The 13,283-nt window shown below is 44.7% G+C and overlaps 1 protein-coding gene across 10 annotated transcripts in view; it reads right to left on the bottom strand.

The window, feature by feature from the left end:
- The window catches only part of DSCAM (DS cell adhesion molecule), a 603,397-nt gene that overhangs the window by 200,188 nt on the left and 389,926 nt on the right, over window positions 1-13,283 (bottom strand). For all 10 annotated transcript variants that reach the window (XM_077342744.1, XM_077342751.1, XM_077342750.1 and 7 more), the window contains 2 exons: window positions 1,705-1,851; window positions 267-545 (listed from right to left, as the gene is read on the bottom strand). In XM_077342744.1, the coding sequence (XP_077198859.1) occupies window positions 267-545; window positions 1,705-1,851 (426 nt within the window). The remainder of the gene's footprint in view (window positions 1-266; window positions 546-1,704; window positions 1,852-13,283) is intronic.

The following is a 13,283-nucleotide window of genomic DNA, read 5'->3' on the forward strand; positions in this document are numbered from 1 at the left end:
GGCGGGCACTCTAGGAGCCAGCCCAATCCAGATGTGCCCAGCTTTGCTGGGAGCGCCCAAATTGGCCTGGGAGTGCCCGAATTGGCCTGTGGGTCAGACAGGGCCTGGACACCACTCCTCCCACAGTGGCTCTTACAAAATATTAAGAGCCACTAATGGTTACAGATTGTAATTTAAGCTCCTGTTTTTTTTCTTGCAGGTCTACTATAAGAACATATATTCTGTATCACTCCGTGACACATTTGTTTATTCACTAATGCACTTACGTTTCACTTGTAAGCGGCCTATCACCTCAGCGGTACCATAATTGTTCCAGACTTCACACACATAGTTGCCTGAGTCCAATGGGCGTGTGTTTTCTATCAGCAGGCCCGTCACTGTCAACCGGAACCTGCTGTCAGACTCCCAAGGAACATTGTCTTTCAGCCAACGGTACTTTGGTGCTGGGTGTCCAGATGCTTTGCAAGGCAGCTCCACTCGCTGTCCTGCCATGGCTTTACGGTGTTCAAACCCATCCAGAATAGATGGAGCAGAATTTGCTGGGTCTAGAAAGGAATACAGATGTGGTTATTTATTATGTACTTATTTACCAAATGTCTTTCTGCCCAATTAGGACCACCAAGTTGGCTAACAAATAAAACAAAAAGCATTTTTAAAAGACATAAAACTATCCATCCATTCATCCATCCATCATCTATCTATGACACTTCCAGTGGGATATAGGCATGGTGTTGGGGGTCAATACTTCTGGCTGGCTATAAAGACCAGTCCAAATGGTCTGAATGAAAATCATCTTCAGAAATAGGTCACTCCAGCTATGTGTGTTCACACCATCTAAACACAAGGAAAGACTGCTTTTTGACCTTCTTATTGATCTGTCCTCTGGAACATGATTGTATTGAATGGCTGGTTTTTAATATTGTGATGTGGATTTTACTGTAAGCCACCTTGAACAGGACTGAAGAGGTGGCATGGAAACATCCCAATTAATTAATTACCTGAAAACCAGCCCCTTTCTGATTGCCCAGTCCAACAGCCAAAACCTGTTTTACCACTGTGTGCGCCCACCTCCAGAGGTAAGGCAGCTTCTGACCAGAGGCAGGGCTTTCCAGTAGTGGCATCTTGCCTGGAATACTCTTCTTCACAAAGCAATGTTTCTGCTTACTCAAACTATTAATTAAGAGGCTTTTTTTTCAAACATTCCTTGTACTCTACTTTAGCCTGAGAAATGTTTAAGAACCATTTATATATTCTCCATATTTTGCTATTTTATAGTCTAGCTATGTTTCTGAATGCTTGTTTTTAATAACCTTTGTCTTATATTTTATGATGTCTTATTTTATAAGTTGCCCAATGATCTCTGAGTATTTACAAGAGTTTCTAATCACCTCACTGGAGTTAGGGTACCATCCATAACATCTAGAATAGTTGGAAAGGGTTTTAAAAACCCACCGCTTTACTACATTGTATACAAAAATTGTAATTTCTCCTTTGCTCTTCTCCTTCCCACGCCCTGAATGTGCAACATATTAATGGAGGTTGCCCAGGTAATAATATACATTGTAGAAACGATAACATTGATCTGTGTCTCCAGAGATGTCAACATACAACATACAAATAACTTATTGAAGCCATACATACATAGAAGATCATTTATGTGTAAGAAACAAAACCACTTCCGGTTTAGCCATTGTCATTGTGTACCTGATACAAAAAGTCTAGCGCTGTTGCTCTGCCGTGTTTCTCCAGTGTATCTGTGCCGTGTGATACATCGATAATTATACAATCCATCTTCATTCTGTACATCTATAATATACAAGGCTCCCGTGGATGTGATGAGAAATCTAGATCCTGAAAGATTCAAAAGTATGCAACATTTAACAAACCTGAAGAGCTTTAGAGTTTTTTGTTCTTCCATCCCAGAGAATTGCAAATTTTCTTGTCAGACACCAAAAATGCACATTGTTACCAGTGATTATACTCCTGAAATGATTGGTGTGTCAACACCTATCTTTAACTCAACTGTATTTCCTAAAGAAGAACCAAGTTAATGATCACTATATTGTGGAACAGTTCAAGAAAGATATAATTAATTCCATATACACCACTGCTGTGTCATAGACATTGTAAAGCTATTTTAAATAAAATGAGAGAGATGAAATTACTTATTAGATGTGAGTCAGCTAGTGCAAAATACAAAAGCATATTATTTTGTGTTAGCAGTGAACCTGAGTATGAGATACATCATAATTACATGGACTGATCTACATAATTACATAAGAGGAGATGCATAATAAAACCATATCAGACCAAATCAGGCTCATTGTGCCAACCCAAAAATAAAGTTCAAAAAAGAGTTTGGAATGAGAAGATGAAGGGGTAAAAAGACTAGTGGTACTAGAATGAAACGTTGCTACATAACATTTTCATGAGGGGCAGGAAAATTCCCAGTGGCCTGCTGCCTCGGAGGACTACTGGTAGCCAAGAGGAAGCCAAATCAATCCCCAGGGACAGCTCATCTCAGAGCTGGCCAGAAGTAATGGGTGGCAACTTGTCTGCCACCTCTTCCTGTACCACTGCTGGACACCTCTGGTTGAGTGGTTCTGTTCTGATTGGCATCAGTGCAGGAGAAAATAACCCTCATGATAATGGCTGAGGCCTGCCACTATGCTGAGAAAGCAGGACACTGAAATCAATAGAAATCTGGAAGAGACATGAGCTTGATCTTCTCCCTCCCATCCTGTGTTTATAGGTCAAATATTCAAACAAGGTTTCTGATATCTTGATAACATACATGAAAGAAAAGCTAGAAAACACTTGTTCATTTACCATACTTTAAAATCTTGCAAAATAATGGATATGACTACATGAAGAGCTATTTTTGTAAGCAATGAGCTGAGTATTATCATCCATGATTAGGGATTGGCACAAACCAAAAAAAATCATCTTTTTGTGATTTGTAGCATGCGCTATTTGGAAGCCACAAACCATCAAGAACTTTTATATGCTAAACAAACCAGTTCAGTTTGAGAGGTTAATGATGCAGTAGAAAGTTCCCCCTGCCATGCTAGAGGCACTGAACTTATAGGAGCTCTCCAGCTAACTCTCCTTTATCTGACCTCCACGTCTGGTGAGAATTGGATATACAGGGTCTGAATTATGCCCCACCCCCAAAGGTGACCCTAGGAAAGTGTTTTCTGAGGAAATGACAGTTGCAAGTTCAGGAGGTTCAGGAGTGTATAGACCTGATCCTATGCAAGCCAGAGACATCAACGTTGCAGGGTACATCTCCCTGATGCTTCTCTACAGGCCCTCCAAGTTATATGCAGACTGGATTTAAGAGGTTTTTTGTTATGGCTTCCCAAAGAAGATGCCTTGGGGAAAGAGCTTTGGGGGCAACTGTCAGCCACAAAACTATATAGAATAAACCCCACTGCAAACACCAAATGCACAGGGAATCTCATCCTGCCTTTGAAGGTCAGTAAGCACTTTTATTGAGTGAAGACTATCTGGAAATATATTCATTCTTGAACTGTTTGAAAGTTTGTGGCAGTAGACCCGCCACAAACGTCTGTTTATGAACCATGAGCTGGCCAAAATTTGTCACAAACTTTAGTTTCTGAGCTGGTTAATGCTAATCCATTGTTTCTAAGCCACTGTGGAAGCCTCTTCAGGCTTGGATCCATGTATGTCTCTAATGAGAAAACTCTCCATGCACTATCAAACAACAAGTTATCCTTATCTTCCATCCTACTACGCCCTATTTTTGTCATGGATTAAACTAAAGAGTCAGGTTGGAGCGTGGACTTCCAATCTGCTCCCCCACATACAGCCAGCTGAGTGATCTTGGGCTCACCATGACCATGATAAAGCTGCTTTGATCAAGCAGTAATATCAGGGCTCTCTCAGCCTCACCCACCTCACAGGGTGTCTGTTGTGGGGAGAGGAAAGGAAAGGCGACTGTAAGCTGCTTTGAGACTCCTCGTGGTAGAGTAAAGCAGCATATCAGAACCAACTCTTCTTCTTCTAAAGGATTCCTTAACCTTCCTTTCTTAAGAAGTTTACTTGAGATGGTCATGAACTGGCTCACAAAACCAAGTTTATCACGAATTTTGGCCAGTTCATAGTTTGCAAAGCAATGTTTGTGGAAGGGCACCCAACGTGAACATTTCAAAAATGTTGGTGCTCTTTCTGGCAGTTCATGAATGGCTGCATTTCCAAACAGACTGTCTCCACTGAATTAAATTGTCTGCAAAACTCCAAGGCAGCTGATCTGGGGTGTAATTGTCAAGCCTTGGAAACACTGACAGGAACCCTCTAAAGCAGTGGTCCCCAACCTTTATTAGGCTGGGGACCAGCAGGGCATCGGGCCGCGCCCGCGGGGACCGCGCCCGCGCGGGCCACGCCCACGTTTCTGGCCACGTCCGCGGGCCGCACCCGGAAGCCACGCCCGCGGATCTGGCCGCGCCCGCGAGCCACGCCCGCGGATCGGGCCACATCCGCGGGCCGCGCCTGCGGATCGGGCCGCGCGGGCACAGCCTGCACGGGCGCAGCCCGGCCCCGATTCCTTCTCCCCGCCCTCCCGCAGTAAGTAGCTTCCCGGGCCGCAAGCTTGCGGCCTGGGAAGTTTTTTACTGCGGGGGGGGGGCGGGGAGAGGGAGCTGCGGCCCGGCGCCATGGCCTTCGCGGCCCGCCACCGGGCTGCGGCCCGCAGGTTGGGGACCACTGCTCTAAAGCTTAATAAGCACTGTTGGTTGCCTATAACAGAGACAGGAAACTTCTTAAAAACGAATGCACAGAGCACATCCCCTCATGAATGGCTGGCATCAGTTAAGGGGAAAACTCTTTCCACTGATCTGCAGGGGCTGAGATGTCCTCCCTGCCAAGCTAATGACAGTGCAACTTTGGAAAGCCCCTCCTGGAAATTTTTTTCCAGGTCTGCTTTTCTGTTGCTGCATTGCTAATCACATAAACTGAAAAACTGATTTCCAATTATCTGGCAGAGCTGGGGGTACCCACCAAACTCTCATGGTGAAATTTTGACGAACCCCTGCTGAAACTCTGTGAATCTTTTCCTTTCTGCCCTTCAGAATCTGCCTTCGGCGATTTGGGGGAGGGGGGATGCAAGGATAGGGGTGATGCTTGCCTTAATTTGAGTGTCTGGCAGTGCAGGGGGGGGGCAGAATTTTCCCTGTGAATTTGGCGTCACTGACTTGTTCCTGAGCTGGTCCATAGACTTCTGACTGTAACTGCAACTATCTTTTCCTTATTTAGGAGTTTGTAATCCCAGAAATGTAATCTGACCACAATTTGAACTGACTGTAGAGGAGCCAGTAGCACTTGATATTCCCTGTGTGTCTGGTGTATGTGGCTTGCAAGGGGTCTATTTTTTTTTTCATTGTTGATAAAATGTTATGTGCCCACATCCTTCTTAAATGGTTGCTCCTTAGAAGAAGAACGGACTTTTGTACCCTGTTGTTTACTACCCAAAGGAGTCTCAAAGCGGTTTACAAACACCTTTTCCATTTGCCTCTGTACCTGTGAGGTATGTGAGGCTGTGGGAGGACTGAGAGAACTGGGAATGGGCCGCAGTGACCCAGCAGGCCTCAGGTGTCTCAAAGCATTTCCCAATCATCTTCCCTTTCTCTCCCCATAGCAGACTCATGAGGGAGGTGGGGTAGCGAGCCTCACAGGGAAGCTGGCAACCCTAAGAGGAAGACTCTCTGTGCACAGCAGTCTAGACCTTAGTAAGGTTTTTTATACTGGTTTGCCTTTGTTCTCACTAGCAGTGGATCCTTTTGCACTTTCCCTTCTTATATTGTACTTTTATATGCTATCAAAGGCTTGTTGTTGTTGTTGTGTAGATGAAACAGGAGACAAAAGAACCAGTTTAGTCTGCAAAATAATGCTGTGCAGTGGCCTCAGATCTGCAGAGAGTTGCAAAGAAGAAACACACATGGCTTGGCTGTGTCTAACCCCCCGGCCAGAGCAGAATTGTAAGTGAGAAGGGGCTTTTCTGTTGCCCCCCTGTCAGCCATTTGGCAGAAGGAGAAATCCCCCCCCCCAAAAGGAATGCCCACCCCCATGCCCTCAGGCTCCCTTGCGTTGCTCTCAGAAATGCCTCAGTCAGGGGCTGTCAGAGGCTCCTTCCCAGCAGGCCTGAAGGGATGGGAGAGGCAGAGCACTCACCAGCCTCCTGCCAGCTCTGTCAGGGTTCTGAGGCAAAGTTACAGTTGGACCCTTGTCCATCATCTTCGGGACCTCTTTAAGGACTGGAGATGTCCCGGAGGACTGGAAAAGAGCAAACGTTATTCCGATCTTCAAAAAAGGGAGGAAAGATGACCTGGGAAACTACAGACCAGTGAGTCTGATCTCTGTTGTGGGGAAGATAATGGAGCAGATATTAAAGGGAGTGATCTGCAAACATCGCTGGAGGGCAATTTGGTGATCCAAGGAAGTCAGCATGGATTTGTCTCCAACAGGTCCTGTCAGACCAACCTGGTTTCCTTTTTTGACCAAGTAACAGGTTTGCTGGATCGTGGAAATTCGGTTGATGTCGTTTAGTTGGATTTTAGTAAAGCTTTTGATAAGGTTCCCCATGATGTTCTGATGGATAAGTTGAAGGACTGCAATCTGGATTTTCAGATAGTTAGGTGGATAGGGAATTGGTTAGAGAACCGCACTCAAAGAGTTGTTGTCAATGGTGTTTCATCAGACTGGAGGGAGTTAAGTAGCAGGGTACCTCAGGGCTCCGTGCTCGGCCCGGTACTTTTTAACATATTTATTAATGATCTAGATGAGGGGGTGGAAGGACTACTCATCAAGTTTGCCTTACTACTCTGTGCCACAAGAGGCTCTGGAGAGGAGTTCAGCAGTGGAATAGGCTGCCTAAGGAGGTGGTGAGCCCCCCCTCACTGGCAGGCTTCAAGCAAAAGTTGAATGCACACTTTTCTTGGATGCTTTGGGCTGATCCTGCGTTGAGCAGGGTGTTGGACTAGATGGCCTGTATGGCCCCTTCCAACTCTATGATTCTATGACGGTTAGGACAGCCTTGGGGCGAGAAGGGCTGGCATAGCCTGTCCAAACCTCCGTTGTCATCCCCCTTGGCAGCCCTACTGATCTCCTCTCCCTGAGGTGTTCAGGAGCAGACTGGCATGGCTGACTGGATGGAACTCTGGTCTGTCCTGGTGAGGGCCTAGTGAGGGCCCAACTCTGGTCTGTCCTGGTGAGGGCACTTTGCACCTTCCGATTGGCCCCTCTGCTTGCCAGTCCAGGGCCAAGGGGCCAATCCAGTAGTTTTGATCCCGGACTCAGCCCACCCCAACACCCCGTACTGTTTTATTAAGAGGGACAGATTTTCATTAATTTTCATTAATAGAATAGCATTTGACAGTTTCCAAGCAAAATCATGAAAAGTGAGACTATTCTTTCATCTGACTTGTCTTGGCATCTATCACATATACTCGCATATAAGTCAACCCGTATATAAGCCAAGGCACTTAACTGTACCACAAAATCTGGGCAAACTTATTGACTCGCATATAAGTCGAGGGTGGGAAATGCAGCAGACTACTAGTAAATTTACAGGGTGGCCTAAGTGCTTAATCATCACAGCCTTTCCCATCCAGCCTCCCTCCCAACAAATACCGAAAAGTCAAGAGGATGAATAGCTGCTGGTTTTTGTACCCCACTTTTCACTAACCAAAGCAGCCTCAAAGTGGCTTACAATTCCGTTCCTCTCTTGATGCCAGACACCCTGAAAGAGCACGGACAGAACTGCTCTGTGAGAACAGCTCTGACAGAAGAACCAAATAGTGTTCCCCCAGGCCAGCAAACCAGAACAGAATAATAGTACCCAAAGTTGGCAACCCACTACAACAAGTACAACAGCTACCAAACTGGGTGCTACAGTGCACCCTAGAACAAAACACTGAAAGAACTGTAAAAATCAACTTTTAAAATAAACGGCAAACAATACTGCCCCTCAGATAAAAGAAGAAACACTGAAAAAACAGTAAATCCCAAAGCACCCCCAAAACTCACCCCACCCCCCAGAAACCAAAAGAATAGTTTGGAAGAAGTGATTAGGAAAAGAAGGGGGAAAGGGGCCAGGCTGCGCATGTGCACATGCATGCTGCGCGACCAAAATAGCACATTGCGCGGCACTTTCACGCATGTGCACATGCGCGAAAGTGCCGTGCATGCGTGATTTCGGCCATGCAGCGCGCATGTGCGCATGCGCGGGCGGGCCACGCACGCACGATGCGTGGCCGGGCCACGCATGTGCGATGCGCGGCGCAGCCCTGATTCCCTCACCCCCCCTCCCACAGTAAGAAGCTTCCCGGGCCGCAAGCTTGTGGCCTGGGAAGTTTTTTACTGCGGGAGGGGGCGGGGAGAGGGAACCGCGGCCTGGCGCCCTGGCTTTCGCGGCCCGGCACCAGGCCGCGGACCGCAGGTTGGGGACCACTGGTCTGGAGGACTATAAACGGCATTTCTTGTTTGTTTTTTTGCCACTGCTTTCTTTATAAATTTGTTGCTTGACAGTGATATCTGTTACCATGCAGATGTATCTCAAGACTGAGCTGATATTAGGAAAACTCATCTTCATAGTCCTGTGTGCTTTAAATTTCCCTGGTTTCCAGCTCTTTGGATTACTTCATAAGTAAACATTGATAATAAAACAACTAATGCCCTTGATGAAAAACTAATTTAACTAGCCATGTTTTCTCTTTTGGAAAGTTTAAACCTACATGTAGCCTATGGCAAAATGGACCCATTCTGGCCAGTCCATCCCACCCTACTCTCCAAAGTTTTCCCCAACATCTGGAGAGGCTTTTCCTTCTCAGGCAACCACTGCCACCATCTGAAATTTTGTAATGAATTGCCCACTGGGAAGATCAAGACTCCCAGCTTCCCTTTCAAGTTCTGAGATCTTGCCACTGTGTCTCACATTGCCCAGCATCTGGTCACCACAGGGACCATTTGCTGCCTTATGTGCCCTGGAGGAATAGCCACTTTCCAACTGATTACCTTCCCCAAGCACGTCTTTTAAAATAGTGTGTCCAAGAAGTCTATGCAGTACAGAGAGCCATTACCAGCGTCATCAAAAGTTATAAAATATTTATCAAAAAGAAAAAGTTTACAAGCATACTTTAGCACAGCACCAGATTGATCAAAGGATTCAAGAAATGTGCAAAACACAATTTCTCTGTTCCTCTTTCTATACATGTTGAAATATAAGACAGGCTCCTTAGCTTAGGATGTTATAGATCTCTGCAGAGTTTCCATTACATTGCAGTTTCCTCGAGCTCATTCCCCCAGCACATGGTTATGGTCACCTCCTCCAGATCTCAGTTAAGAGCTTTATCTGAACTGATGGTCTCAACACCAAACAGCCCTTCTACCTTGCTCCCCTGAGTTTTATAATGTCAGGATTGGTGTCAAACCTTTTTCCTGGAGATCTCTAGCTCTTTTCTTCCTTGTCTTTCTAGTATTTAATTCCTCCAAATTTGTGTTTCCTGCTTGGAGGCAGGAGCCTGACAATCCCACTATCTAGCTCTATTATGCATTTGCATGAAGGAGGGCTAAGGAAAGCAATTGAACTGATGCCCCTCCCCCTTCCTGCCAAGAGAGGGGAAAACTTCTGAAATTCAGAGTGAAGGTTCAATTCAAACCTCCAAAGAAAAAGTGAATTTATTTGCATAACCCATCAGGCATCTCCTTAGCACTGTATATGAATGAATCAAATACTCAAGTGTGAGGATTCAGTGTCCATACAGCCTCCTCTCATGATGGGGCAAATAACACCTCTGGGGCTGTTTCTGGTTCTGAAAATAGCATGAGGAAGAAGTTGGAATCTTTCCTTCCTCACTCCCTATTAGAAACAGGTCCCTGCAGTGCTTTAGTTTAAATTTCAGAATTGTTTTTACTTATTGCACATTATAAATTGTTGTCAGCATTCTTAAGCCTTTGGGGCAGGGTCACATATACATTTGAGAAAAATAGATAAAAATAATTTTCAAAGGAATACACAGCTGCCACATGGCTGCAAGTACATGTGTTGCATGTAATACATCACTCAGGTCTGAGTGGGTTTAGCTATCATTCTTTTTGTTGCCCAACATTTCTGAACTGCATGGGATGTGAGGGGTTTTATGTTTACTTCTAGCATTGCATGTATCCACTTGTATGTTGATGATGGATGGAGAGTGGTGGCCGGGTCAACAACAGACTCCTCCCACACTATCAAGCCTAGCATCTACCATACCTATTGGGGTCACAAATCCACCCTATAAAAGTCAGTTGAGGGTCAGACAGTCATGAGAAACTGCACTCTAGGGACAGGGAGTGATAGGGGGAAGATTACTCATAAGGTCCTATTCCACCTCCCAGCTTGACCATGCCCCCATAGAGTTTGGGGGCAAATAGAAGTCACTGGGCATGCCCCACACCTGGCTAGGACTCTTAAAAGGCTTGAAGGCCAGTGGGGACAGACCATCTCTCTTGCTCCCAGCTCAGAAGGGTGTTGAGATTGAGGACAGGTGGTAGAATAGTTTGGCACTCAACCCATGCCACTGTGTGTCTAAGGCCAAGGGAAAGCAGCACAGCCAAAGCAGACCCTGGTGCACATCAGTTACATCCTGGGATCTTATAATGCATACCGGACAGAAAATGCCAAAAGGTTGTAATATTCACAAAATATCTTCCAAGAGTCCCACAATATTATTTTGGATCTTATATACCTTAGATTTATATAGATCTGACATTTAGTTATTACGGTGATACAAGTATACTCATTTTATCATAATTTTTCTGTAAGTGTTTGTGTGAAGAAATGTAAAGAAACTAACTTCGAAATATCATAATAGTACACACTACGTATGAAGAGTTGTTCCATTTCTGTAGAAAAAGCTTACACAGGCCTACTTGGCCCATGAGCCATGTATTGTGGTTTGAGAATCTTTCTTTTTTGCAGTCTCAAGCAGCAAAATCAGGATGGGTCACGATGCCTTACTGGGACATTGTGTTCTGTGTGGTTGCTCACATTATGCAATTCCATTGTAGCAGCACCATACTCAACTCACAGCCATCTATCAAGGTCAACATTCCCTTCTCTAGCAGCAGCTCTCAAGGTTCTTAGGCGGAAGTGTTTCACATCTCCGATTACATGACCCCTCTAAATGGAGATGTTGGGATTTTAAATTTTTGCATGCCAAACATGTATTCCTAACACTGAACCACAGCCCAACTTCAAAACAGACAGCAACAGCATTTCCATACTTTAGGAATCAGCATGGAGGCCATGGGTCATGAGTGAAACCACTACATCAAGAGTGAGAACTTTCAACACATTGTAGAACAAATTTTGAACTTGCTAGCTTCCAAGCAATTTGCATCACTGACATTTTGTTTATGGGCCAATCAAGAGAATTTTCTGCCATGTGGATGCATTTCCTATTGGCAACTGCTTCGAAGATAGGCCAAATGTTTAGCCACTTTATTCCAGAATTTCTGTAATTCTTTCTTTGGTTTTACATGAAGACCAATGAACACAATATATGCTACGCAAAGTGGTCTTATCACACTTCGAGGGCCATTCCGCACGAGTTTAATGTAGCAGAAGGCTTTCATATTGTAAACGCTACTGATTTGCAGTTTCGCAAGACGTCACACACAATCTGCAACACTCCTGCAACAGTTCATTGAAAAGCAATTTGTTGTAGCGTTTCTAGGGAAATCGGGAAAAGTGGATTCACCCTCTGAAAAGCGCTACACAACACTAGCGAAAAAGACCTGTGCGTTCTCATTGTTGCGGTTCCAACAAAGTCCCTCCCCCTGGCTGTCTCCTCCGAACTTCCGGCAAAGCGATCGCCATTTTTTTCCCCTCGGAGTGGGTGGGGAAAGCAACAAACCAGCGAGGCTTGATTCATCCAGCAAGGCTTCTCCGGCTACAGTCCCTCCACAGAAGTGCTTTAAAGCTCCCCTAAGCATAACACAGCCCCGTTTGCAAGTTTCCTTTATTTTCGGCCGAAAATCGCGCCCGTGCGGTGGGGGGGATTTTTTTTTTCACTCGGGGGAGCGTGGTAACAATGAATTGCCAGCTCACACGCCAGCTAGATGGGTCTCTCCGTTGCAACGAATCAACGCATATTCGTTGCAACGTTTTTTTTTAACTTGTGCTTAAAGGGAAAGGGACTTTCCTGGAACATAACAACCGCCCATTGGCTGTTCGTTTGATTGATAGCCAGGGGCGGGACCAAACACAGAAAAAATCGCTTCCTTTCTAGCGATTCCTGCGAGACCGGAAACCTGTGGGGAACGAATGAAACGCTACTGGATTCCACTACAAATGCAGGTATGCATAACGCCAAAATTCCACTATTTAAAATAGCGTTTCCGCTTTGTGGAACCAATTGGCAACATTGGTCCTCGTGCAGAAACACCCTGAGAGTTCTCTCTCTCTAAAACTGAAGATTTACCTTCCAACTTTTGGAATATGAATTAAAATTTAGTGACAGATGTAGCTCTTAAAAAGCAGTCATGTAAGAGGGAATTAGACTTGTCTGCAAAGAAATAGAAAGTGATGTTACCAATGTCATTTAAGACACGGAAGAGGAGTATTTATATAAGAAACCACCCTCTGTATGCATGTTTGCATACTTAATGTTTCTAGGCATGTAATAAATTATATAAAATCCCATGTGCGATAAAATATGTATGCAATATATTACACATGAATTGTACTTTAACTGCTGGCAAAACTGTTAACCCACAAGTAGTTGTGGAAACCAAGTTCAGCTCTCTAAAATACTGCAATGAAAATAATGACCACACCCAATTGCTAGGTTGTGGATTCAAAATTCATAATACAAACTGCTGGGCCAGTCGGTTATTTGAGAAGCATAAAGACAGGATTGCTGTACACTCAGTCACAAACTCAGGGAAAAGATTAGGTGTCCAGTTTGACACAATCCTCTTCACTATAAAAACAAATGGCAGCAGGAGCTAAGAATGCATGATTCCCACTGAATTTTGCACATATATTAGCATCCCTTCTAGATAAAGCAAGACTACACACACACATACACATAACCATAAGGTTGAACTACTTTAACACACTCAGTGTGGGTCTGCCCTTGAAGACATCTCAGATGTCAGCATTCCTAACCATAAATGAAGTAAAAAATAATGTCATTCAAACCCGGTTGTAAACTGCACGAAGCTTTTATTCCAATCCCAGGTCGATTCAGTCTCTGCCCTCTACACAGAATGCAATTTCTGTT

The sequence above is a fragment of the Paroedura picta genome, chromosome 6 (assembly GCF_049243985.1).
Source record: "Paroedura picta isolate Pp20150507F chromosome 6, Ppicta_v3.0, whole genome shotgun sequence".
In the NCBI taxonomy this organism is placed as follows: domain Eukaryota; kingdom Metazoa; phylum Chordata; class Lepidosauria; order Squamata; family Gekkonidae; genus Paroedura; species Paroedura picta.